The sequence below is a fragment of the Pan paniscus genome, chromosome 18 (genome assembly GCF_029289425.2).
Source record: "Pan paniscus chromosome 18, NHGRI_mPanPan1-v2.0_pri, whole genome shotgun sequence".
NCBI lineage: Eukaryota > Metazoa > Chordata > Mammalia > Primates > Hominidae > Pan > Pan paniscus.
Window position 1 is genome coordinate 2,152,482 of NC_073267.2, and position 25,837 is coordinate 2,178,318.

Sequence of the window (25,837 nt, forward strand, 5' to 3'; positions counted from 1 at the left end):
AAGACATATCGTGAGAGAGAGAGAGAGTTCACAAAACAGAAAACAAAGTACCTTAATATTTACCAGTGACCAAAAGATGTGAAGCAGCAAAACATCTCCTGACCCCATTGGCAGCTAGACTGTGTGGAAACTCGGTTCATACCAGCCATTCTAGGGGTGGGGTGAGTTGTTGTCATCCTTAGGAAAGTGTGTTGTTGTAGGATCAACCACATCCTTCAAAAGGACTATGCCTGTTTATAAGCCCAGCTGTTTCTGCCCTGTGAAACATGGTAAGGATATTAATACAAAGAGAATACAGCTTTATGATAAAAGATGCTCAATGAAGGATGAATTAGGGATATACTGAGAATGGGGAAGGAAACTATCATCTCAGAAGTCAGCAGGCAGTAAGCGAGAGGAGGAATCAATATAGCAACAGTTTGGATCAGACTGTACAGTTTTTTTGTTTTTGTTTTTGTTTTTCTGAGATGGAGTCTCGCTGTGTCACCCAGGCTGGAGTGCAATGACGTGATCTTGGCTCACTGCAACCTCCGCCTCCCAGGTTCAAGTGATTCCCCTGCGTCAGCCTCCCGAGTAGCTGGGATTACAGGTGCCTGCCACCACGCCCGGCTAATTTTTTGTATTTTTAGTAGAGACGGGGTTTCACCGTATTAGCCAGGATGGTCTCAATCTCCTGACCTCGTGATCCATCCGCCTCGCCCTCCCAGAGTGCTGGGATTACAGGCGTCAGCCACCGTGACCGGCTCAGACTGTACTCTTATAGCCATCTGAAATACGTTTTCTAGGTAGAGATAGATTGTGTAAGGGTACAGTTGTGAGGATAACAGAAACATGGCAGATTATTTAAAATCATCCTGAAAGTGGTGCTTTATCTGATGAAAGTGATTGTAATCCATATAGGGAAATGTTTCAACGTGCGCAAGCGTTGCGGCGGTGGGCAGAGGACTACCACAAATGCAAAGTAAGGAGCTTCCTCCCCGCAGCTGCAGGATAGTTCAGTGCTGATGCAGATGATGCCACGGCCCTTAGACTCTCTCAACACTCAATTTCTCATGTGTTGGCTTTTTCAGATCCCCCCTTCTGCAAGAAAGCCTCTTTGCAACTGGGTAAGTTTGCTTGTTTTCCTTGCTTTTGGACATAGTCTGCCAGGTCAGGACATGGATACATTTTTCTCCCTACGGCTCTGTGCTCAAGCCCTGCAGAGGGAGATGGCAGAGAGGAAGGCTGCCTACAAGCATCACAGTCCCATCCCTGTTGGTAACCGTGTTGTGCAAAAACACCTTCATCCCCACCCAGTGGGGCCTCGATCTAATATTCTAAGTGTCAGAGGTTCCATATTTGTAACAGCAAATGGGCCCTGACTGTAAATTAGTGAAGAGTGAATGTAACTTATTACCCACAGGGACAATTCCAAATGAAGGCCTTAAATGATGCTCAGCTAAGCTGGTTCTTGTGTGGCCTCTGTACCTTCAAAAGCTGCCGAGTCCTATGATTACACGTGATGGGACTTGTACACTTGAAGTGAAACACAGTTTTAAAACTTGCTTTGTTTAGAATTCCCACCTCATTTTTCCATGGACAAAAGTATCCTTTATGTCCTAGTGCACTTACAATTTGGTATTACCTGGGAGTGAAAAGAAATATTACAGCCATGCCTAACTGACTTCTTGAGGTAAGATTGTTCTGTCAGAAAACCCTCTCCCAGTTCCCCTGCAGCTCTTCAGGAATCCACATCTCTCCAGAGCTCTTTGTTCTCATGGGTGGCACCTGCAGAGTGAAGAAGATTCTTTGTCAAGAAGGGAAACAGAGGGGAAATGAGAGGGTCCTGCAGGCAGAGCTGGAATCAACTTCCACTCTGCCTCTTGCAAGCTGTGTGACCCTGGGCACAATTTCTCCTTCCTCTGGAAACCTCTGTTTTCTTGGATTTGGAGCAGGGTGGTCACACTGACCTTGCAGAGTTCTGAGAATCAGAGACAGAACATAAAAGGCCTGGAAAACATTCTCCAAAAAGAAGCTGCAACATGTGTGGACAACGGGCTTTTCATGCCTCTCTTACTGTCTCTTACTGTCTGTTGACCTGGTGCAAGAAACATGCTCTGGTGATGGCTGTGAGGGAGGAATGAGGATAGACATAGACACTCCTGTGTCTCAAACATGCTTCTGTATTACTCTGTTATGACTCTGTCTTCCCTGGGGCAGGACCCCAGCCTGCCTACATTTGCAGACAGACACAGTGGCATGTGGAGACAACAGTGTGTCCCAATGACTTTTCTTTACCCCCCAGCTGTCGGCAGTACTCAGTGGAAGGGTGATATTATGACACCGATACTGCTATTTTGAAACCTGGAGGATGGAAAGGTGCAAAAATCTATCACCAGCAACAGAAGGTGCAGACTGTGTTGGTGGCGGTAATTTTGTCCATCAAATGAATATGTGTGAAAACATTCCCTCCTTTGGCCCTACAGGTCAGAATGGCGGCAGCGGAGCATCGTCATTCTTCAGGATTGCCCTACTGGCCCTACCTCACAGCTGAAACTTTAAAAAACAGGATGGGCCACCAGCCACCTCCTCCAACTCAACCACGTTGTATAACTCATAACTCCCTGAGCCTCAAGACACCTCCCGAGTGTCCGCTCCATCCCCTTCCACCCTCAGCGGATGATAATCTCAAGACACCTCCCGAGTGTCTGATCACTCCCCTTCCACCCTCAGCTCCACCCTCAGCTCCACCCTCAGTGGATGATAATCTCAAGACACCTGCCGAGTGTCTGATCACTCCTCTTCCACCCTCAGTGGATGATAATCTCAACACACCTGCCGAGTGTCTGATCACTCCCCTTCCACCCTCAGCTCCACCCTCAGTGGATAATAATCTCAACACACCTCCCCAGTGTCTGCTCTATCCCCCTCCACCCTCAGCGGATGATAATTTCAAGACACCTCCCGAGTGTCTGATCACTCCCCTTCCACCCTCAGCGGATGATCATCTCAAGAAACTAACAAACAAAGAATAAATAAATAATATAAAAATAAAATGAATACTGCAGTCCTTATGTTATTGCTTTGCTTCAATATCTGGTATGATTGCCTGAGGGACCTGAGGTTTTTAATCGTAGGGGTTTTTTTAAATCTTTAGAAGTGGTTGGTTATGTAAAATATTATTATTTGGTTTTTTTTGAGACTGGATTTTGCTCTGTCACCCAGGCTGGAGTGCAGTGGCTCGATCACAGCTCACTGCAGCCTCAACCTCCTGGGCTTGAAGCAATCCTCCTGCCCCAGCCTCCCAAGTAGCTGGGATCACAGATGTGTGCCACCACGCCTGGCCAATGTTAAAAAATCCTTTAACTTTTTTGTAGAGATACACCCCTGGACTCAAGCGATCCTCCTACTTGTCCCGACCACCAGCCTCTTTCTGGTAAACATTTACACTGTTTATTATCTGATGCCATTTCTATCTTCTTCCTTGTCGTCCAGACATCAAAGAATTAGGTTTCTTCAGGGTTTTCTTTTTCAAGTGCTCAGTGTTAAAGATCACTCACATTAGGGCCAGACACCACGGCTCATGCCTGTAATCCCAGCACTTTGGGAGGCCGAGGCGGGCAGAGCACTTGAGGTGGGGAGTTGGAGACCAGCCCAGCCAACTTGGTGAAACCCCACCTCTACTGAAAAAAATACAAAAATTAGCTGGGCGTGATGGTGCATGCCTGTAGTCCCAGCCACTTGGGAGGCTGAGGCATGAGAATCGCTTGAACCCAGGAGGCAGAGGTTGTAGTGAGCCGAGATCACATCAGCACACTCTAGCCTGGGTGACAGAGCGAGACTGTGACTCAAAAAATAAATAAAATAAATATCACTTACATGAGATATACCCAAGGGGTGGTCTATAGAGAGTTGGAAGCAACAGGGGCACGGAAGTCATCTGGCTATGCCAGGATGCCCAGGGGATACTCAGGGTGGGTGGCATGGTGCTGCTGGGGACTCACCGCACAGGAAGCTCTGATTGATGCACTGCCAGGAGTAGCGCTCTGTCTTGGGGCTGCAGCCGGCCTCCTCAGCTCGAGTGTAACAACAGTCGTGGCCATGGCAGCACCTGCGGATGTCACATGGGCAGGACAGCAGGTGGGTGAAGCTCTCTCCTGGCCCTCCTCTCTTGCCAGGACCATGGGTGACTGAAGACCCCCAGGGAGGCACAGCATCCTCTTATCTAAGTTTTTGTTTTTTTTTTAAGAGACAGGGTCTTTCTCTGTCGCCCAGGCTGGACTGCAGAGGCACAATCATAGCTCACGGCAGCCTTGAACTCCTGGGCTCAAGCGATCCTCCCACTTCAGTGTCCCAAGTGGCTGAGACTACAGGCACATGCCAGCATGCCTGGCTGGTTTTTTAATTTGTATTTCCTTTGAGACAGCATATCTCTCTGTTGCTCAGGCTGGAGTGCAATGGCTCAATCAGCTCACTTTAGCGTTGAACTCCCGGGCTCAAGTGATACTGCCACCTCAACTTCCCAAGTCTGCTACTACAGGAACACAAACTCCTTTTTTTTAAATTTTTTGTGGATATGGGGTCTCACTACGTTGCCTGGGCTGGTCTCGAACTCCCAGGCTCAAGCAGTCCTCCTACCTCAGCCTCCCCAAATGCTGGGATTACAGGTGGGAGCTACTGTACCCCTGGCCTTATCTAAGCTGTTTCCCTGAAAATCCCCGTCTTGGGTAATGATTCCATTGGCCCCACCATGCCCTGTCCTGCCTTCCTGACTGTGCCCAAGCTTGGTCCCTGCCTGCCTGCCTGCCTCCCTCTCTGGGTCTCGAGCTCCTGTGACACATGACTCCTCTCTCTTCCTGGAGTGATCCAAGCCCTGCCACTTCCTGACTGCCCACACTGTACCCTCTGCCTGGGGCAACCTCATGTCTGCCCATCGTCCCTTAGGCCTCAGCCCAGGCGCAAGCCCTTGCCTCCGGAGGTCATCCAGGCCTCACCAGGCTACACCCTCTCGTAAAATTGGATTCCCTCCCTTCAGGGCAGGTTTATAATGAAATCCTCCTCAGAGGCCAGGTGCGGTGACACCCATCTGTAATCCCAGCACTTTGGGAGGCTGAGGTGGGAGGATCACTTGAGGCCAGGGGGTCAAGACCAGCCTGGGCAACATAAGAGAGACTCTTGTCTCTATAACAAATTTAAAAATTAGCTCACCAGGCCAGGCTCAGTGGCTCATGCCTGTAATCCCAACACTTTGAGAGGCCGAGGCAGGTGGATCACGAGGTCAGGAGTTCGAGAGCAGCCTGACCAACATGGCAAAACACTGTCTCTACTAAAAATACAAGATTAGCCAGGCATGGTGGCACGCACCTGTAATCCCAGCTACTCGGGAGGCTGAGGTAGGAGAATTGCTTGAACCCAGGAGGTGGAGGTTGCGGTGAGCCAAGATCACGCCATTGCAGTCCAGCCTGAGCAACAGAGCAAGACTCTGTCTCGAGACAATAAAAACACACAAAAAATTAACTCGCCATGATGGCACATGCCTATAGTCCTAGCTACTTGGGAGGCTGAGGTGGGAGGATTCCCTTCAGCCCAGGAGTTTGAGGCTGCAGTGAGCCACTATGATTGTGCCACTGAACTCTAACCTGGGCAAAAGCAAGACCCCAGGCTAGAGTGCATGATTTTGGGTCGCTGCAACCTCCACCTCCCAGGTTCAAGTGATTCTCCTGCCTCAGCCTCTTGAGTAGCTGGGACTACAGGCATGTGCCACCACGCCTGGGTAATTTTTGTATTTTTAGTAGAGACAGGGTTTAGTAGAGACCACGGTGAAACCCCGTCTCTATTAAACAAATCTCTACTAACCCCATCTCTACAAAAAACAGCTGGGCGTGGTAGTGCACACCTGTAATTCCAGCTACTTGGGAGGCTGAGGCATGAGAATCATTTGCATCTTGGAGGCAGAGTATGCAGTGAGCTGACATCACACCACTGCACTCCAGCTGGGATGACAGAGCAAGACCCTGTCTCAAGAAAAAGAAAAAGGAACAAACAACAGCAACGACAACAAAAAAACCTCTGTGTCAATCACAGCCTTCAAGCTAGGGGAGAGGCGGCCAAATTCTGCCCTCTGCTAACTAACTATAGCTTTGTGGAAATGGGTGAGTGGCGTGCCCTTGTGAGCCTCAGTGCCCCATCTGTAAAATGGGCATAACTGTCATGCCCATCTTTAAGAACAGCCTTGGGGGTAAATGAGTGGAAGTCATGGAAAGATCTCAGCCCACAACCTTCCACAGAACAGACGCTTCTCACACAGTAAGTAGCAGGAGTGCAGAGGCCGCAGGCATGAATCCAGCCAGACTGCCTTGGTTCAAGTCCCAGCTCCCACGTCTTGGTAACTATGTGGCCTCAGACTAGTTACTTAATATTTCTTTTTTTTTTTTTCAGACGGAGTTTTGCTCTGTCATGCAGGTTGGAGTGCAGTGGTGTGATCTCGACTAATTGCAACCTCTGCCTCCCGGGTTCAAGCAATTCTCCTGCCTCAGCTTCCTGAGTAGCTAGAATTACAGGCACCTGCCACCACACACAGCTAATTTTTGTATTTTTAGTAGAGACGGGGTTTCACCATGTTGGCCATGATGGTCTCGAACTCCTGACCTCGTGATCTGCCTGCCTCAGCCTCCCAAAGTACTGGGATTACAGGTGTGAGCCACCGCACCTGGACACGTTACTGAATATTTCTGCGCCTAGGTTTCTTCATGTGAAATGGGATTGTTGTGAGAACACAAAGAGATACCCAGGGCAGTTCCTAGTGCTTAGTCTGGCTGCCTTTGTGTGTGTGTGTGTGTGTGTGTGTGTGTGTGTGTGTGTGTGTGTGTTTAATATAGAGACAGGGTCTTACTCTGTTGCCTAGGCTCGTTTCAAACTCCTGGGCTCCAGTGATCCTCCTGCCTCGACCCAAAGTTGTGGGATTACAGGCATGAGTCAACACACCTGGTCACCTTATATTATTATTATTTTTTTCTTTTGAGACAGGGTTTGGCATTGTTGTCCAGGTTGGAATACAGCGGTGCAATCTCAACTCACTGCAAACTCTGCCTCCCAGGTTCAAGCAATTCTCCTGCCTCAGTCTCCCGAGTAGCTGGGATTACAGACGCCTGCCAACACACACAGCTAATTTTTGCATTTTTAGTAGAGATGGGGTTTCACCATATTGGCCAGGCTGGTCTTGAACTCCTGACCTCAAGTGATCTGCCTGCCTCGGCCTCCCAAAGTGCTGGGATTACAGGAGTGAGCCACCGCTCCTGGCCAATTTTTTAAGGCAACGTTTTCAGCCCATGGCCAGGGTAAGGCGCAGCTGGTACCAAGATCTGGCTTCACTGGCCATGTTATCCAAGAGGCCTCTGCCTGCCCGCAAAGTAGTACTGCACACTGGGATCTCCCTGGACCAAACCCCAGCTTCAGTTTTGGGTACTTCCTCATAAGGCTTGACTACCCCAGAGTGTGAGGGACTTTGTAGCCTGGTCCCAGGCATGCACTCACCAGTCAATGGCATCGCGGGGCTGGCCATGGCCTCCCAAGCCACAAAAGCAACCATATTTCATATAGGCGATGGGAGTTCAGGGACCAACACAACCCACAATTCCTGCCAGTTCCAGGATCCCACGTCGGTGCACACATAATATCCTGGAGGCTGGGGGGTAAACAAAGGTGACAGGCTGCAGGTCAGGGCTTCCCAGACCCCTGGGAAGGGCATGAGCCTGAGAAGAGCCTAGGTATTACAGCCTGGCTGTCTGGGTTTGAATCCTACTTCCTAGCTGTGTGACCTTGGACAAATTCCTAACCTCTCTGGGCCTTGGTTTCCTCATCTGTGAAATGGGGGATAAGCTGACTTCAACTCATATGAATGAAATGAGATAATGAGTATAAAGCCCCTGGTGCATGAAAAGGCTATTATAATCCAGCTGGGCTCAGTGGCTCACACCTGTAATCCCAAGATTTTGGGAGGCCCAGACGGGCAGATCACCTGAGGTCAGCAGTTCAAGATCAGCCTGGCCAACATGGTGAAACCCCATCTGTAGTAAAAATACAAAAATTAGCCGAGCATAGTGGTGCACGCCTGTAATCCCAGCTACTAGGGAGGCTGAGGAAGGAGAGTCACTTGAACCTGAGAGGCGAAGATTGCAGTGAGCCAAGATTTTGCCACTGCATTCCAACCTGGGCGACAGAGCAAGAGTCCCAAAAAAAGAAAAAAAAAAAAAAGGCTAACTATTATAATCAAGGTCCTCAAGGTAGCCAAGGAGGGAAAAGAGTCGTGCACGAAACCTTTGTCCAGTTCCCTGTGTTGGGCACTCGGCATCATATAAGCCTACAGGTGTCTGTCACCAAGGTGGGCTCCTCTGTGGCAGCTCCCAGGCCCTGGCACTGCCCTGTGCTCATGACTTTTCCTCCAGACTCAGGCTCAGGGCCCTTGGTATCTCCTCTTATTTTCACTGCCAGATAGGAAGGCCCCTTGGCCTGAGCCCAGCCATTTTTCTAGATCCTGGCACAGCTTGGACATGTAATGGTGCCCAATGCATGTGACTGGAACCCCTGCATTGGACATGTAGGAAACGAGGCCAGCCGGGAAAGGTAACCCCACATTCCCACAGCCAGCAGGAACTCAAGCAGAGGCTTCAACACAGGCTTCTGACTTGCAAACCAGTGCTCCTTCCTCCTTACACAGTAACGACAGGGGAAGGTGGCCTTCTGGGTTGCCAGAGCCGAGTGGTACCAGCAATAGAGTGGAAAACTCACACACAGGCTTGCCTGCTTCCTGGGTTAGGTTTAGGGTTTATACGGCTCCGGGAGGTTGATGCATTGTGTTTGATCATCCCTTTTTTTTTTTTTTTTTTGAGACTGAGTCTCATTCCTGTTGCCCAGGCTGGAACACAGTGGTGTAATCTTGCTCACAGCAACTTCTGCCTCCCAGGTTCAAGCAACTGTCCAGCCTCAGTCTCCTGAGTAGCTGGGATCACAGGCGTGCCCCACCACACCCAGCTGATTTTTGTATTTCTAGTAGAAACCGGGCTTCACCATCTAGGCTGGGCCGGTCTCAAACTCCTGACCTCATGTGATCCACCTGCTTTGGCCTCCCAAAGTGCTGGGATTATAGGCGTGAGCCACTGCACTCATCCTGATCATCTTGTCTCTCTTTTTTTAAATAGAGACAGGGTCTCACTCTGTCACCCACACTGGAGTGCAGTGGCACAATCATAGCTCACTGCAGCCTCCAAATCCTGGGCTCAAGCGATCCTCCTGCCTCAGCCTCCAGATCCTGGGCTCAAGCGATCCTCCTGCCTCAGCCTCCAGACATACGGGCATGCACCACCATGCCCAGCTAATTTTTAAATTTTTAGGAGATCTGCGGTCTCACTATGTTGCCCAGGCTGGTCACAAACTCCTGGCCTCAAGTGATTCTCCTTCCTTGGCCTCCCAAGGCGCTGGGATTCCAGGCATGAGCCACCATGCCCAGTCTCATTTCTATTTTATCTAGAACATGTTTTCATCACACTGACTTTTTTGAGAAGTCCAGGCCAATTTTAAATTCCATTTTGTCTTTTTATCAGTGGAAAAGTAGCATATTTATGTTGCACGACAAAGATGAATCAAATAGGAAGAAAATGTAAAACACATTTGGGGCCAGGCACAGTGGCTCATGCCTGTAATCCCAGCACTTTGGGAGGCCAAGGCGGGTGGATCACCTGAAGTCAGGAGTTCCAGACCAGCCTGATCAACACGGAGAAACCCTGTTTATACTAAAAATATAAAATTAGCCACGCATGGTGGTGCATGCCTGTAATCCCAGCTACTTGGGAGGGTGAGGCAGGAGAATCGCTTGAACCTGGGAGGCAGAGGTTGCAGTGAGCCGAGCTCGTGCTATCACACTCCAGCCTGGGCAATAAGAGTGATACTCCGTCTCAAAAAAAAAAACAACACGAAAATAAAATGGCATTTAGAGTTGAAAGCTTCACCTTCCTCTCTGGATGGTGAGTCCTCACTCTCCCAGCAGCCCACGCCTCTGCCTCAAACCTCCATGGCTCCCACGAGTCTGGATAAAGCTAAGGAGTCTCACTGTACCTCAAGTCCTGGGGGTAGTCAGCCCCTCTCACCCCTCCCTCATCCTCTCACACAAGAGTCATTTACTGTCCCTCCAGTTATGCCCAGTCACGCAGACACTCTGCTGCTCAAATGCCCTCACCCCATCCTCAGCCTGCTCCCAGGCCACCTCCCTCCAGAATCCACCTTGCCTGCCAGGTGGCCATAGGGACCCTCACCATACTGTCTGCTTGTGGCAGTGCCCTCCAGCCTGGGGGGTCTTCCAGAGCAGATATCTGGCCAAGCACAGTGGCTCATGCCTGTAATCTCAGCACTTTCAGAGGCCAAGGCAGGTGGATCACCTGAGGTCAGGAGTTCGAGACCAGCCTTGCTAACATGGTGAAACCCCGTCTCTACTAAAAATACAAAAATTAGCCAGGTGTGGTGGTGGTGCATGCCTGTAGTCCCAGCTACTCAGGAGGCTGAGGCAGGAGAATCTCTTGGACCCGGGAGGTGGAGGTTGCAGTGAGCCGAAATGGTGCCACTGCACTCCAGCCTGGGCAACAGTGAGACTCTGTCTTAAAAAAAAGAAAAAGAAAAAGAGCGGAGCTCTGATATAAGCTGCCCTGGCACACAGTGAGCTTCCAGAAATGGTCCCTTGACCTCTAAATCCACCAAGACCCAGGGAACATGCCCTCTCTGAGCACTCTGACAATGTCCCAGTCCCAACACGGTACCCTGAAGCTGTCCCCAAAGTTTCCCCTGCCACACTCCCTGACCACTCTCTGGTATCTCAGAGCCCTAGCAACAGCCCTATATAGGGAGGGATCTAGGCATGGGGCAGGCATGAGCACTGTGCTTATAACCAAGCAAAACACTCCCTCTGTGCCAACATAGGTGGGGCAGGTCACGCTGGGGTCTGTTTGCCCTGTCTGCCCGCTGCAGCCTCCTCGGGGAGGGCCAGGGTTGTCTGTGCATCCTGTGAGCCCCAGGGTCTATGTGCACATATGTGTGTCTGTGCCTTTCTCTCTCTGTGTGTGTGTGTGTGTGTGTGTGTGTGTGTGTGTGTGTGTGTGTGTCCCCAGCGGTATCTCAGTATTTTTGCCTGTGGGAGCAGCACACCGTGAGCTGCACACCTGAGGGCCAGGTGAGTCTGGGGCTGGTCCTGTGCCTGCACATCTGTGTGCTGGCGGTGTCTGCATAGTACTCTGTGGCTACATGTATCTGTGCACCCCAGAAATGGGCAGTCACCCAGGAGACCTCTCTACAGTGACCCCAAAGGATGGATAGTGGGATAGGGACAGTATGTTTTTGTTTTTTTTTTTTTTTTTTGGTCACAGGGGTTTGTTGTACAGGGGCACAATATATTCTTCTCCCACACCCAAGCCGGGCCCTTTCTGCCCCTGCTCCTCCCACCCTCTTCTGTCTCACATCTCAGGGACAGGTGGAATGAAGGATAAGTTTGCGGATCCCAGATCAGGACAACCGGGAAGCTTCCGGGCTGCTGGAGAGGGTCACAGCCGGTTAGGGGAGGGAGCCAGGAGAGGACTCTATGGCCCTGGGGAAGGGCTAGGCTAGTTCTGGGTCCCTGGGAGGAGTGAGTGGGGGGCCCTGCAGAGGGCTGGGACCCAGAGTGTGGGTGAGCATTAGAAGAGCGAGCTGGGGGCTCTAGGGCAACTAGGAACTTGAAGAGGGATGGGAGGCAGGGCTGCTGGCTCCCTAGGAAAGGCTGGAGGAATCCCAGAATGCCTGAGTTCCGTGAAAGCCCCTTCCTCACTCACCCTCGCCGGACCCGGGGCCAGGTCCAAGCAGCAGCAGCAGCAGCAGCAGCAGCAGCGACGGCAGCCACAGGAGCAGCATGATTGGCAGGCACACAGGTAGCGGCCCCATCGGAGGGTGACAGAGGTGGGACGGTGCTGCCACCCTCTGGGATGGAGGCAGCAAGCCCGGCGGACAAACACCCCAGCTGCCACGCCCCGGCCCGGCCCCCAACCTCACCTTCCCTTGGGGCCCAGGCGGAGCCAGATAGGGGCAGGTACCTGGGGCGGCGCAATGGCGTCCTGATCTCTGCATCTTGGTCACTGAAGGGGCTCGAGAGGCTGCGGGGCACTGGGGACAGGACTGGGAGTCAGGCCCAGGAAAGTCTCCTCGGAATAAGGGAGGAAAAGTCGCTCTTTTGATGTTATTACTCCCCCAGCCCCTCCCCTGCTCACCTGGGGGCCCAAAGGGGACAGAAGACTTGGAGGTGGGGTAGTCCTGAATTTACTTTAACATTTTATTTCATTTGGCCAGAAACGAGGTGGCTCACGCCTGTAATCCCAGCACTTTGGAAGGCCGAGGCTGGAGGATCACCTGAGGTCAGGAGTTCAAAACCAGCCTGGCCAACATGGCAAAGCCGTCTCTACTAAAAACACAAAAATTAGCCGGGTGTGGTGGTACGGACCTACAATCCCAGCTACTTGGGAGGCTGAGGCACAGGAATCGCTTGAACACGGAAGGTGGAGGTTGCAGTGAACCAAGATCACTCCACTGCACTCCAGCCTGGGTGAGAGCCAGACTCCGTCTCTTTCTCTCCTTCCCTCCCTCCCTCTCTCTCTCTCTGTCAGTCTAGAGAGAGTTGATTGTCCCCGGTCAGTCTCTCTCTCTCAGTCGAGAGAGAGAGAGAGAGAAAGGGATGGAGGCTGGGCACAGGGCTCACGCCTGTAATCCCAGCACTTTGGGATACCGAGGCGGTTGGATCACCTGAGGTCAGGAGTTCAAGACCAGCGTGGCCAACATGATGAAACCCTGTCTCTACTAAAAATACAAAAAATTCCCTGGGTATGGTGTTGGGCGCTTATAATCCCAACTACTCAGGAGGCTGAGGCAGGAGAATCGCTTGAACCTAGGAGGCAGAAATTGCAGGGAGCCAAGATCGCACCACTGCACTCCAGCCTGGGCAACAAGAGTAAAACTCTGTCACACACACACAGACACAGACACACACACACACACACACACACACACACACACACACAATTAACCAGGCATGATGGCATGTGCCTGTAGTCTCAGCGGCTCAGGAGGCTGAGGTACAAGAATCGCTTGAATCTGGGAGGTGAAGGGTGCAGTGATCCAAGATCGCGCTATTCCACTCCAGCTGGAGCGAGAAGACCGAGACTCCATGTCAAAAAAAAAAAAAAAAAAAAAAAGTCTCTGTCTCAAAAAAAAAAAATTCATAAAAACCAGAAGTCTTGATCTGTGATCTTGGGAAAAGCTGTTCACATCAAGGATGCCATCTTCTTCCAGTGAAAAACTTCCCTCTTGTGAGATTATGAAGCCAAAGTTCAAGGTCCTGAAGTTTTGCTGTAGTGTGGATGGCAAGGACATTCTATGTCTGATGTTCTCAGAAGATCCAATCTTCAGGTTCTAGATTGTGAAGGAATTGATTGTCCCCAGTCAGTGAGCCATAAAAAGCTTTCAGTATCTGGTGAAAATACACCGTACCATAGATCTACTGTTATAATATCAGCCCTCTTGCATGGGAAAGCAACCAGAAAACATGCATTGAAAATGACAATTGACAATTGAAATGTTCAAATTGCCCATGAGGTAGCCAAATGCACCTGAAGCTTTGATTGTCTTCCCAGGAACATGGATTTGACAAACAAAACATTGGTTATGAACTATTTTAGCAATTTATAAGTCAGCATAGAAATACATATTTAATTTGGACCATTTTATCTTTTCCATGATGAGTCATGGAATGCAGAGCCTTTTATTTTTCGTTTTTAGACAAAGTGTCGTTCTTGTTGCCCAGGTTGGAGTGCAATGGCGCTATCTCGGCTCACCGCAACCTCTGCCTCCTGGGTTCAAGCAACTCTCCTGCCTCAGCCTCCTGAGTAGCTGGGATTACAGGCATGAGCCACCACGCCCGGCTAATTTTTTGTATTTCTGGTACAGATGGGGTTTCACCATGGTGTCGATCTCCTGACCTCGTGATCTGCCCACCTTGGCCTCCCAAACTGCTGGGATTACAGGCTTGAGCCACCGTGCCCAGCCTAATTTCTGTACTTTTAGTAGAGACGGGGTTTCACCATGTTGGCCAGGATGGTCTCCATCTCTTGACCTCATGATGCGCCCGCATCGGCCTCCCAAAGTATTGGGATTACAGGCGTGAGCCACCACACCCGGCCCCTCCTTTTTTTGAGATGGAGTTTCACTCTTGTTGCCCAGGCTGGAGTGCAATGGCGTGATCTCAGCTCACTGCAACCTCCACCTCCTGGCTTCAAGCAATTCTCCTGCCTCAGCCTCCCAAGTAGCTAGGATTACAGGCATGCCCCACCACACCTGGCTAATTTTGTATTTTTTTTTTTTTTTTTTACTAGAGATGGGGTTCCACCATGTTGGTCAGGCTGGTCTTGAACTCTTGACCTCAAGTGATCCACTCACCTTGGCCTCCCAAAGTGTTAGGATTACAGGCTGAGATTACAGGTTCCTGCAATCATGTCCTGCTAATTTTTATTTTTAGTAGACACAGGGTTTCTACATGTTGGTCAGGCTGGTCTCAAACTCATGACTTCAGGTGATCTGACTGCCTTGGCCTCCCAAAATGCAGGGATTACAGGGGTATATTTTATATTTAAAGCATATTTAACAATTAAGGGCCAGGCTCAGTGTCTCACGCCTGTAATCCCAGCATTTTGGGAGGCTGAGGTGGGCGGATCACCTGAGGTTGGAAATTTGAGATGCACAAGAGCGAAACTCCGTCTCAAAAAAAATAAATAAATATAAAATATACATTATGGCCGGGCGTGGTAGCTCATGCCTGTAATCCCAGCACATTGGGAGGCCGAGGCGGGCAGATTACCTGAGGTCAGGAGTTCGAGACCAGCCTGGCCAATATCATGAAACCTTTTCTCTACTAAAAATACAAAAGTTAGCCAGGCGTGGTCGTGTGCACCTGTAATCCCAGCTACTCGGAGGCTGAGGCAGAAGAACCGCTTGAACCCAGGAGGTGCAGGTTGCAGTGAGCTGAGATCGCACCATTGCACTCCAGCCTGGGCAACAAGAGCAAAACTCCGTCTCAAAAAATATATATATATATACACACATGTACGTATATATGTGTATATATATGTATATGTATACACACATTATATGTAATATCTACTTTTAAATATAAACATAAATATTATAAAGCTTTTATTGCAATTGTTCATTTTAGAAACTTCAGAAAATACAAATTAGTAAAAAGAAGAAAATAAGTCTGTAATACCACTTTTAAGGACTTTTTTGAAAACCTCTAGCTTTTTTTTGAGATAAATTTACATACGAAGACTTTAAAAAAAAAAAATCATAATGATGACTTTTTCATAGGACTGTGTAGGATAAAGCTTGTGAAATGTCTATCTAACATATTTTGTAATATATGAAAATTTCAGCTAAACTTGTTCTATAGCATCACATGGTTTCAATATATTATTAGAAAATCATTCCATAAACAATGGTTTGGTATATAGTTTCAAAAATTCAAGGCTGGGCACAGTGGCTCATGCCTGTAATCCTACCACTTTGGGAGGCCAAGGCAGGCAAATCGCCTGAGGTCAAGAGTTCAAGACCAGCCTGGCCAACATGGTAAAACCCTGTCTCTACTAAAAATACAAAAATTAGCCGAGCATGGTGTCAGGCGCCTGTGATCCCAGCTACTCAGGAGGCTGAGGCAGGAGAACCACTTGAACCTAGGTGGCAGATGTTGCAGTGAGCCAAGATCTTGCCACTGCACTCCAGACTAAGCGACAGAATGAGATTCCATCTCAAACAAAATAAATAAATAAAATAATTCAGCAGGATGAGGTGGCTCATGCCTATAACCCCAGCACTTTAGGAGGCTGCAGTGAGACTACTGCTTTTGCCTGGGAGTTCAAGACCAGCCTGGGCAACATAGAGATACCATGTCTCAGAAAAAAAAAATTAATTAAAAAAAAAGAATTCATTGATGATTCTGTATTTACAAATACATTCCTGCATCATTTGTTCATGGTAACCAGGAAATTGCGATGCATAAATACATGCTGTCATTTCCAAAGCCGCTGTCTTCCAGAATTGGTACTGATTCTAGTAGACTTTTCATTCTAGTGTTAAAAATGTAATTAATAGGAATGTCTTCTACCTAATAGCTTTTTTCCCCAAAACTCCCCAACCCCCTCACTCCAGAGGCCTTAAGTAGTCTAATTTAATCAGCTTAGTCTGAAATATAATACTACCTAGGCATCTTGTTGGCCTAGTATTTCTTACTCTTTTATGGAATGAACTGTGCAATTGTTTTGTGTGGTTAAAAGGTATTCTAGGTCAGGTATAGTGGCTCACACCTGTAATCCCAGCACTTTGGGATGCCGAGGTGGGTGGATCACCTGAGGTCGGGAGTTCGAGACCAGCCTGGCCAACATGGTGAAAACCTGTCTCTACTAAAAATACAAAAATTAGCCAGGTGAGGTGGTGTGTGCCTGTAATCGGATACTCAGGAGGCAGAGACACGACAATTGCTTGAACCCAGGAGGCAGAGGTTGCGGTGAGCTAAGATTGCACCACTGCACTCCATTCTGGGCAACAGAGTGAGACCCTGTCTCAAAAAATAAAAAACAAAATAAATAAATAAAAAATAAAAGGCATTCTAATAAAGTTATTGGTTTTTTTTTTTTTTTCAATTCCAGAGTGGACTGATGTACTGGCCCTTTTTACAGGTAAGTTCCGCCTACTCAGTAATATGAACTCAGGGCTTTGGTTTCCATGTGGCCCTAATGGACTCTCTCTCTGTTCCAGCTGACCAACTTCAGCCTTGTTCCTGTTCAATGGAGAACAGCTTACGCTGGAGTCTGTGGTTTTCTCTGGGCCACCTTCATCTGTTTTTCCCAGCAGAGTGGTGACGGCACATTCAAGTCAGCTTTCACCATTTTATAAACAAAGGGGACCAGTGCCACAGAACGGTCCCTGGAGAAATGAGAAGTCAAGGACTCTCTTAAAGGGACCACATTTTTGACCTAAAATGCACAGAATTGCCTGCAGACAAAATATTTGATGTGCCAATTATGCACTTCATTTTGAGGAATTACTACTATTTATACACCCATTTCTAAAAAAATTATCAATGATTATTTTGGATAGTATTCAGACATTTTTTCCTGTTCTAGTCTGAAATATTACTTCTCTAATATTTTGGTTAATGTGAATAATAGTGGCAAAGTGGCATTTTAGAATTATTAATATTTCTAATATTTTAACACAAGTTTCAGGAAACTTGGTTTTGATTGTTTACATTTCTATTCTAAAATCTCAGGTTATCTCCTGAACACTTTTGGGCAGATGAAGTTTTATACCAAAAAATAGTTCTTAGAGTGAATTTTAATTTACATAGAACTCAATTGAAATGAAGATTTAATAACCAGATTTCTTTCTCCAAAACATACACAATTTGTTATTTTAGTAAATACCTTGTTTTTTTTTTTTTTTTTTGTGGTGGAGTCTTGCTGTCTCCCAGGCTGGAGTGCAGTGGCACGATCTCGGCTCACTGCAGCCTCCACTCTCTGGGTTCAAGCAATTCTCCTGCCTCAGGCTCCTGAGTAGCTGGGATTACAGGCACGTGACACCAGGCCCAGCTGATTTTTGTATTTTCGTTCGTTTGTTTTTGTTTTTGAGACAGAGTCTCACTCTGTCACCCAAGCTGGAGTGCAGTTGTGAGGTCTCGGCTCACTGCAAGTTCCGCCTCCTGGGTTCACGCCATTCTGCCTCAGCCTCCCAAGTAGCTAGGACTACAGGCACCTGCCACGATGCCCAGCTAATTTTTTGTATTTTTAGTAGAGATGAAGTTTCACCATGTTGGCCAGGATGGTCTTGATCTCCTGACCGCGTAATCCACCCGCCTCGGCCTCCCAAAGTGCTGGGATTACAGGCTTGAGCCACCACAACCGACTTCTTTTTTTTTTTTTTTTCTTGAGACAGAGACTCACTCTGTCACCCAGGCTGGAGTGCAGTGGCATGATTTCGGCTCACTGCAACCACTGCCTCCTGGGTTCAAATGATCCTACTGCCTCATCCTTCAGAGTAGCTGGGATTACAGGCATGTGCCACCATGCCTGACTCAGTTTTGTATTTTTAGTAGAGAGGGCGTTTTGCCATGTTGGCTAGGCTGGTCTCTGTCCGGCCTCTGAGCTCAAGCTAAGCCATCATATCCCAGTGACCTGTACATATACATCCAGATGGCCTGAAGCTACTGAAGATCCACAGAAGTGAAAATAGCCTTAACTGATGACATTGCACCATTGTGATTTGTTACTGTCCCACCCTAACTGATCAATGTACTTCGTAATCTCTCCCACCCTTAAGAAGGTTCTTTTTAATTCTCCCCACCCTTGAGAATGTACTTTGTGAGATCCACCCCCTGCCCGCAAAACATTGCTCCAAACTCCACCACCTATCCCCAAACCTGTAAGAACTAATGATAATCCACCACCCTTTGCTGACTCCTTTTTTGGACTCAGCCCACCGGCACCCAGGTGAAATAAACAGCCATGTTGCTCATACAAAGCCTGTTTGGTAGCCTCTTCACGCAGACACATGAGACAGTGTCCAACTCCTGGCCTCAACTGATCCACTCTCATTGGCCCCCCCAAGGTGCTGGGATTATAGGCGTGAGCCTCCGCACCTGGCTCAGTAAGTACATTTTTTATTATCAAAAAAAGAGTAGTGTATGGTTGGCATATTCTGTGTAGAATGTATTTTCTTGATGTCTTCTATTTTTATAATTTCTGAGTTAAGTACTTTTTAATGAATGCTTTTTAGTTTTGGGCAGATTCAGTTGACTAAAGCACCTCATTTCCCAGATACATGAAATAAAATACTTGGTTTCTTTTCCAATTTCACACTGATGTTATTTTGTGAAAATCAGTGCTTTAAGATAAATCTTTATACTTTAAGGTAAACATGAGAAACTTGATCTAATATTTAATATTTATTCATTTCTACACTTTATTAACTTCTACACCAGCAGATTTAAAAATTATGTAACTATCTCAAGAAGTTTCACTTGGACGTAGTGGTTCACGCTTGTAATCCCAGCAATTTGGGAGGCTGAGGTGGGAGGACCGCTTAAGGCAAGGAGTCTGAGACCAGCCTGGGCAATACAGCAAGATCCCATCTCTATTTTAAAGAAAAGTTTCACTTTGGGAGGCCAAGGCTGGTGGGTCACAAGGTCAGGAGATCGAGACTATCCTGGCTAACATGGTAAAACCCTATCTCTACTAAAAATACAAAAAATTAGCCAGGTGTGGTGGTGGGCACCTGTAGTCCCAGCTACTCGGGAGGCTGAGGCAGACGAATGGCATGAACCCGGGAGGCGGAGCTTGCAGTGAGCTGAGATTGTGCCATTGCACTCCAGCCTGGGCAACAGAGAAAAAAAAAAAAAAAAAAAGATTAAAAGATGAGAAGACAGGAGGATCAGAAACACTGAAGTTTTAAGAAGTGGGTGGCCAACAGTGTCGGCTGATACGAGGAATACAAGGCTTAAAAAAGTAAGTCCACTGAGGCTGGGCTCAGTGGCTCACACTTGTAATCCCAGCACTTTGGGAGGCCGAGGCGGGCAGGTCACCTGAGGTCAGGAGTTCAAGACCAACCTGGCCAACATGGTGAAACCCCGTTTCTACTAAAAATAAAAAAATTAACCAGGCATGGTGGCAGGTGCCTGTAATCTCAGCTATTTGGGAGGCTGAGGCAGGAGGATTGCTTGAACCCAGGAGGCAAAGGTTGCAGTGAGCCCAGATCACACCACTGCACTCCAGCCTGGGTGACAAGAAGGAGACTTTGTCTCAAAAAAAAGTCCACTGAAATCAGCATGTAAAAAAAAACATGGGTAACCTGTCACGGTAATTACTACAGTGATAAGAACAGTGGACTTAAATGTGAATGAGAAATGATACAGTGCAGTCAGCTGGAACAAAAACAACAGATGACAATTACTGCCCTTACTTTGAGTCAGAGACTGTTCTAAGTGCTTCTTGCATATTAGCTCATTCAATCCTTAAGTATTTCCATGTTTAAAGCCAGGCACAGTGGCATGCACCTATAGTCCCAGCTTTTTAGAAGGCTGAAGAGAAAGGATCATTTGAGGCCAGGAGTTCAAGGCTGTAGTGCACTATGATCACACCTGTGAATAGCCAGAGCAACACAGCAAGACCACATCTCTTAAAAAACAAAACACTCCACATTTTTAAAATCTCTATTGTTTTCTTGGTTTCACACAGTGGAAAATAGAGGCAGAGAGGTTAAAACAATTTGCTCAAGATCACACACTGGATAATAAAATTGGAATTTCATTCCAGGCAATCTAACTACCACTGCCGTGGTAATAAACCATTCTCTTCAAAACTGGGCAGTAAAGCAAGAATGGTGAAACAAAATGTATTAAGGTTTTACTACACAATAGGTGTATCTCAAACCTGGAAATGCTGAATCAGTGGTTTTTTTTTTTTTTTTGGTTTGTTTTAGCTTTAAAGAGACAAGAGAGTTGCATGCAGCATGGAGGAAAGAGGTAGTAACCTAATAGAAAGGAAGCATTAGAGCAGGGTTTCCCAGCCTCAACACTGTTGTCATTTGGGGCTGGATCACTCTTGGTTATGGGAGGCTGCCCTGTGCACTGTGAGATGTTTAGCAGCATCTCTGTCATTCAACCACCAGATGCCAGTAGCACCCTTTCCTCCCAATTGTGACAAAAATATCTGCAGCCATCATCAAATGTCTTCTAGGGGGTAAAACTGTCCCTGGTTGAGAACCACCAGATTAAAGTAAGGGAGGACCATGGAGAGAGCAAGTTCTGGAGGACAGAATGGGACCCAAAGAGCAAACTATGTCTGTATAAAGTGGCGATAATTTTGCTAATGATCAAACACAAAATTAATTACCTTTATGTCTGGATCTAACAGCTGGTTCTTCAACAACTCAAAGTCATTTGTTTCACCCTTAACAAGAAGGGGAAAGAATTAAGTTATGCTTTTGTTTCCTGTTTAGTATCAACAGCAAGACTTTTAACCGTACTTTAACATCAGATGAAATTATAAAAGGAACACTAACTTTCACATGTCAATTGTGGATTATAAAATCATGACTACAAAAATTTAAACACTCATGTTAGTGCAGCCAGAGGGCTTGGAAAAAGGAAAATGATAAACTACATTTAGATATACTTCTGTATTGACATTTGAATATAATAGTTGATACTCCTGCGAATTCTCAAAAAGCATGAGGGAAAAAAACAGCCAGGTATAATGATCTAATTCAGGAGGATCTAAAAAAGTATTCACTCAAATATGGATACAAATGGATATTACATATCAACATATGGTTACTTAACATTTTCCCTCTACTGCTGAGATATAGTAGAAATGCTTCTAAACTACCACAAAAACAAAAATCCCTATTCAGAGAACTGGTTTACTGTCCCAAAGTAATGCTTAGGTAAGTTCCTCAAAAAATAAAATGCTGTAGGCCAGGCATGGTGGCTCAAGTCTGTAATCCCAGCACTTTGGGAGGCTGAGGCGGGTGGATCACAAGGTCAGGAGTTCGAGACCAGCCTGGCCTTTAGTAGAAACCCCGTCTCTACTAAAAAAATAAAAAAATTAGCCAGGTGTTGTGGTGCATGCCTGTAACTCCAGCTATTCAGAAGACTGAGGCAGGAGAATTGCTTGAACCTGGGAGGTGGAGGATGCAGTAAGCCGAGGTCACGCCACTGCACTCCAGCCTGGGTGACAGAGGAAGACTCCAACACAAATAAATAAATAAATAAATAAATAAATAAATAAATAAATAAAATGCTGTAATTGTTTTTAATTCTAGCACTTGCTAAAGTTAAAAGATGCTTGGTAAATAAAGCATTTGAAGAGGTGAAACCTCAGTAAAGACATTATTACTTTCTCATCATTACCTGTGAAATGGGCCAAGGTGGGGGAAAAAAAGGACACTATTACTCTAATTTTGCACTGACGGCATCATGCTATTATTAAATATTTGATTTCAACTGGTATCTTAATTAATCTTGCTATTTCTCTTGGTCTTTAGTATAACAGCAATAGTTGTATTCTGACCTGACCAAAAGCAAACCTCACACATTATCTCCTCTTACTTTTTTGTACTTCAGCAAGACTTCTGTCACAGTTCCACCAAACCGAACAGTTTTTCTTGGGGGAGAATTGAAAAAATCATTCTCTAATGCACGCATATTTGAAATCCTGTGGAACCAAGATTAACAAGCTATTAAGTTCATGAAAATAATAAAAATTATAATAGCCAACATTTATTGAAACAACGTAATTCAGTGGGACTATTGTTAAGGCCTCTTTACTGGTCTCCCTGCTTCCACTCTGAACCAACAATCCCTCCTTTGTTCAGCAACCAATAACTGTGTTCCCACTGCACTTACAGTAAAAATCCAAATCTCTCAGTGTGGTCTTTAAGATCCTACATTAATCTGGCCCCTGCCTACCTCTCTCACCTCATCTCCAACAACTTGTTTTACTACAGCCATCATGTCTTTTCTGCTCTTCAAACAAGCCAAGCTCTTTCTCATTTCACTTACTGTTCACTCTATTGGAAATACTCTTTTCCCAAATCTCTACGTGGCTGGATTTTTTTTTTTTTTTGAGATGAAGTCTTGCTCTGCTGCCCAGGCTGGAGTGCAGTGGTGTGATCTCGGCTTAACTGCAACCTCCATCTCCCGGGTTCAAGCAATTCTCCTGCCTCAGCCTCCTGAGTAGCCGGGATTACAGACCCCTGCCACCATGCCCGGTTAATTTTTGTATTTTCAGTAGAGACGAGGTTTCGCACGTTGGCCAGGCTGGTCTCGAACTCCTGACTTCAGGTGATCCGCCCGCCTTGGCCTCCCAAAGTGCTGGGATTACAGGCGTGAGCAACCGCGCCCGGCCTAGATTTTTGTCTTCATTCAAGTGGAAGCTCAAATGACAGATGTCTTCCCAATGAGAAATCTCAAACGCTCCTTCTCTCCCTTCTCCCTCCCCCATTACCTTGTTGTATAACTGAAATCACCGTGTTCGTTTATTTATTGGCCTATGTACTGCCTTTCCCCCCATGCTGTAAGCTCTGTAGAAAGCAGGGACATTAGTGTCTTTGGATAAACCACTGTCCCCGGTGTTTAACACAGTAAGCAGGAGCTCGATAAATATTATGAATCATATTACGCTAATTGTTTTACAAGGTTTGCTTCACTTACACATAGTAAATTAATGAAAAAACATAGCATCCTAATGACTCTGAAGGTTAAACGCCAAGAGTGCTATGGGGGTTAGGGATTTTAAAAGTGGAGCAAAATAAAGACTGCTAAACAAATACGTGTGTCGAAACAAATTTCAAACAAAAAAGATGTAATATTCAATTTGCCACGAGTGACAACATTCGGCTGATAACCCACATAGCCCAGGGAAATCCCTTCCAAATTTGGACGAAGAAGAGGGAAGGAAGAGGGGTCAAGGCGCAGAAGGCAGTCCCCAGGCCTGGGAAATGACGAAGAGACACGGTCGGGAAAGGGGGCCTCCAGAACAGAGAACATACTCACTTTTCCAGGCCCCACCCATGCCTATTACCCAGTTAGGAGGAATGAGCTCATTTCTGTGAACGTGAGATGACCCTCGACCCCGTGCTCCTATCACACGCCATTAGCTTTGTCCCACATCCTTTCAATCCGCTCCTCTAAGCGCGGTCCTGAGCTTTGGTCCCAGACGCGCAGAAGGAAGCGGCCTGAATCTTACCCAGTCCTCGACGCGCCCAGCGTCTTGACTGCAGAGGACGAAGCGGCCGCATCTCCCGGCAAACGCGTGTGAAGCAGCGGTGCCGCCATTGGGCCGAACTAACGCGACCGCTGCGCCTCAGGCCGGATGCCCAGCTCCTTCCAGCCACAGCCTCTGTCCCGGAAGTTGCGCGTGCCAGCGCAACCTTCAGCCAATCAGGGGCCCCCGTGGGGCGGGCGTATGCTCTCGGCGGGCTAGAGCGCCGCTAAAACCCGCTCCTCGTTCTACTTGGAGGACCAGTTCCAGCCAGCGCGAGTGCGCGAGTATAAGGAGAGACGGGAAGGACCGGCTCCATCCAGCCCTGAGGATCCCAAAGAAAGGGTGGAAACACCCTGGATGTGCTAAGCTGTGGCCGGGTACACTCAAGTGTTAATTTTTTGGAGTCAAAGCCTCCCTCAGTCAAATCGAAGAAACTGAAGCACTTGTGACTGACCCAGATCCTCACGGAGGAAAGGGGATTCGAACCCGGCTGACCCAGGAGCCTGGGCCCTATACTCAGTGCAGCATTCTCACAGACACCCAAGATAACGTTATCCTCGTGGAAACGAGCTCGACGAAGTGACCTACCCCAGAGCCTCAAGGCTGTGATGATGCTGGCATGAGAAACAACAGGAGAGTTACCAAGAGGTGTTACCCCCTTGACTTTATTTATTTATTTATTTTTTTCTTTTGAGACCGAGTCTTGCCCTGTTTCCCAGGTGGAGTGCAGTGGCGTAATCTCAGCTCACTGCAACCTCCGCCTCCCTAGTTCAAGCAATTCTCTTGCCTCAGCCTCCCAAGTAGCTGGGATTACAGGCGCATGCCTCCACACCCGGCTAATTTTCGTATTTTTAGTGAAGACGGGGTTGCACTGTGTTGGCCAGGCTGGTCTCGAACTCATGACCTCAGGTCATCCACCCGCCTCGGCCTCCCAAAGTGCTGGGATTACAAGCGTGAGCCACAGCGCCCGGCCAAACTTAAATTTTTAAAAGAGGAACAGAAGTCAGCCAGACCAACAAAAGAGCAACTGGTGTTCCAAGCATAGGAAACAGAGGCCAAAACCTCGGGACTGTGGAGGATGTAGAGGGAGAGCAGGGGCTGCCCCTACTCTCAGGGAGGGGGAAAGTTGCAACTTTGGAAACTGTACAGGCCTATCAAAAATACAAAAATATCCAGCCTGGGTGACACGGTGAAACTCCATCTCTACAAAAAATTTAAAAAATAAAAATAATAAAAATTATCTGGGTGTGGTGGCACACACCTGTAGTCCCAGCTACTCAGGAGGCTGAGGATTGCTTGAGCCTGGGAGATAGCACCACTGCACTCCTGCTTGGGCAACAGAGTGAGACCCTGTCTCGAAATAAATAAATAAATTTTTAAAAATGCATATGTATGGGCCCGGCGCAGTGGCCCACGCCTGTTATCCCAACACTTTGGGAGGCCGAGGCAAGTGAATCACCTGAGGCCAGAACTTTGAGACCAGCCTGGCCAACATGAAAAAACCCTGTCTCTACTAAAAATACAAAATTAGCCAGGCATGGTGGCAGTGCCTGTAATCCCAGCTACTTGGGAGGCCGAGGCAGAATAGCTTGAACCCCGGAGGCAGAGGTTGCAGTGAGCCAAGATCATGCCATTGCACTCCAGCCTGGGTGATGAGAGAAACTGTGTCAAAAAAAAAAAAAAGGTGTGTGTGTGTGTGTGTATGTGTGTGTCTGTGTGTGTGTTTATATGTATCTCTCTCCAGGAGTTCAAGACCAGCCTGGGCAACATATGGTGGTCCATACCTGTAGTCCCAGCTACTTGAAAACTGAGGAGGGAGGATCGCTTGAGCCCTGGAGGTCAAGGCTGCAGTGAGCTGTGATTGCACCCTTGCACTCCAGCCTGGACAACAGAGCTAGACCCTATTTCACAACATAAAATACAGCAATTTGGTTTTTTTGTGTTTTGTTTTTTTTGAGGCAGAGTCTCGCTCTGTCACCCAGGCT

At 47.5% G+C, this 25,837-nt stretch overlaps 2 protein-coding genes across 62 annotated transcripts in view; one reads left to right on the plus strand and one right to left on the minus strand.

The window, feature by feature from the left end:
• LOC117976342 (nuclear pore complex-interacting protein family member A7) overlaps window positions 1-3,036 on the plus strand; it is a 20,126-nt gene extending 17,090 nt beyond the window's left edge. For 6 of the 12 annotated variants that reach the window (XM_063598242.1, XM_055100668.2, XM_063598241.1 and 3 more), the window contains 3 exons: window positions 901-961; window positions 1,071-1,106; window positions 2,466-3,036. In XM_063598242.1, the coding sequence (XP_063454312.1) occupies window positions 901-961; window positions 1,071-1,106; window positions 2,466-3,014 (646 nt within the window). In that variant the 3' untranslated portion in view covers window positions 3,015-3,036. Of the gene's footprint in view, window positions 1-900; window positions 962-1,070 lie in introns of all 12 variants that reach the window. The other 6 variants (XM_034941039.3, XM_034941038.3, XM_063598240.1 and 3 more) reach the window with 5 other exon arrangements.
• The window catches only part of LOC117976337 (phospholipase A2-like), a 27,826-nt gene extending 1,989 nt beyond the window's left edge, over window positions 1-25,837 (minus strand). The window contains exons 1-10 of one of the 50 annotated variants that reach the window (XR_010110418.1): window positions 23,835-24,007; window positions 22,196-22,301; window positions 20,979-21,035; window positions 13,071-13,455; window positions 12,087-12,191; window positions 11,829-11,973; window positions 7,513-7,663; window positions 5,344-5,465; window positions 3,984-4,090; window positions 52-257 (exon numbers count right to left, since the gene is read on the minus strand). Coding sequence is in view for 5 of the 50 variants with exons in the window: in XM_063598248.1 (XP_063454318.1) it covers window positions 1,687-1,767; window positions 3,984-4,090; window positions 11,829-12,191; window positions 13,071-13,455; window positions 20,979-21,035; window positions 22,196-22,301; window positions 23,835-23,923 (1,188 nt within the window). In the remaining 45 variants the exon portion in view is untranslated. Of the gene's footprint in view, window positions 1-51; window positions 1,961-3,983; window positions 4,091-5,343; window positions 5,466-7,512; window positions 7,664-11,828; window positions 13,456-20,978; window positions 21,036-22,195; window positions 22,302-23,834 lie in introns of those variants that run through there. The other 49 variants (XR_010110419.1, XR_008621503.2, XR_010110417.1 and 46 more) reach the window with 49 other exon arrangements.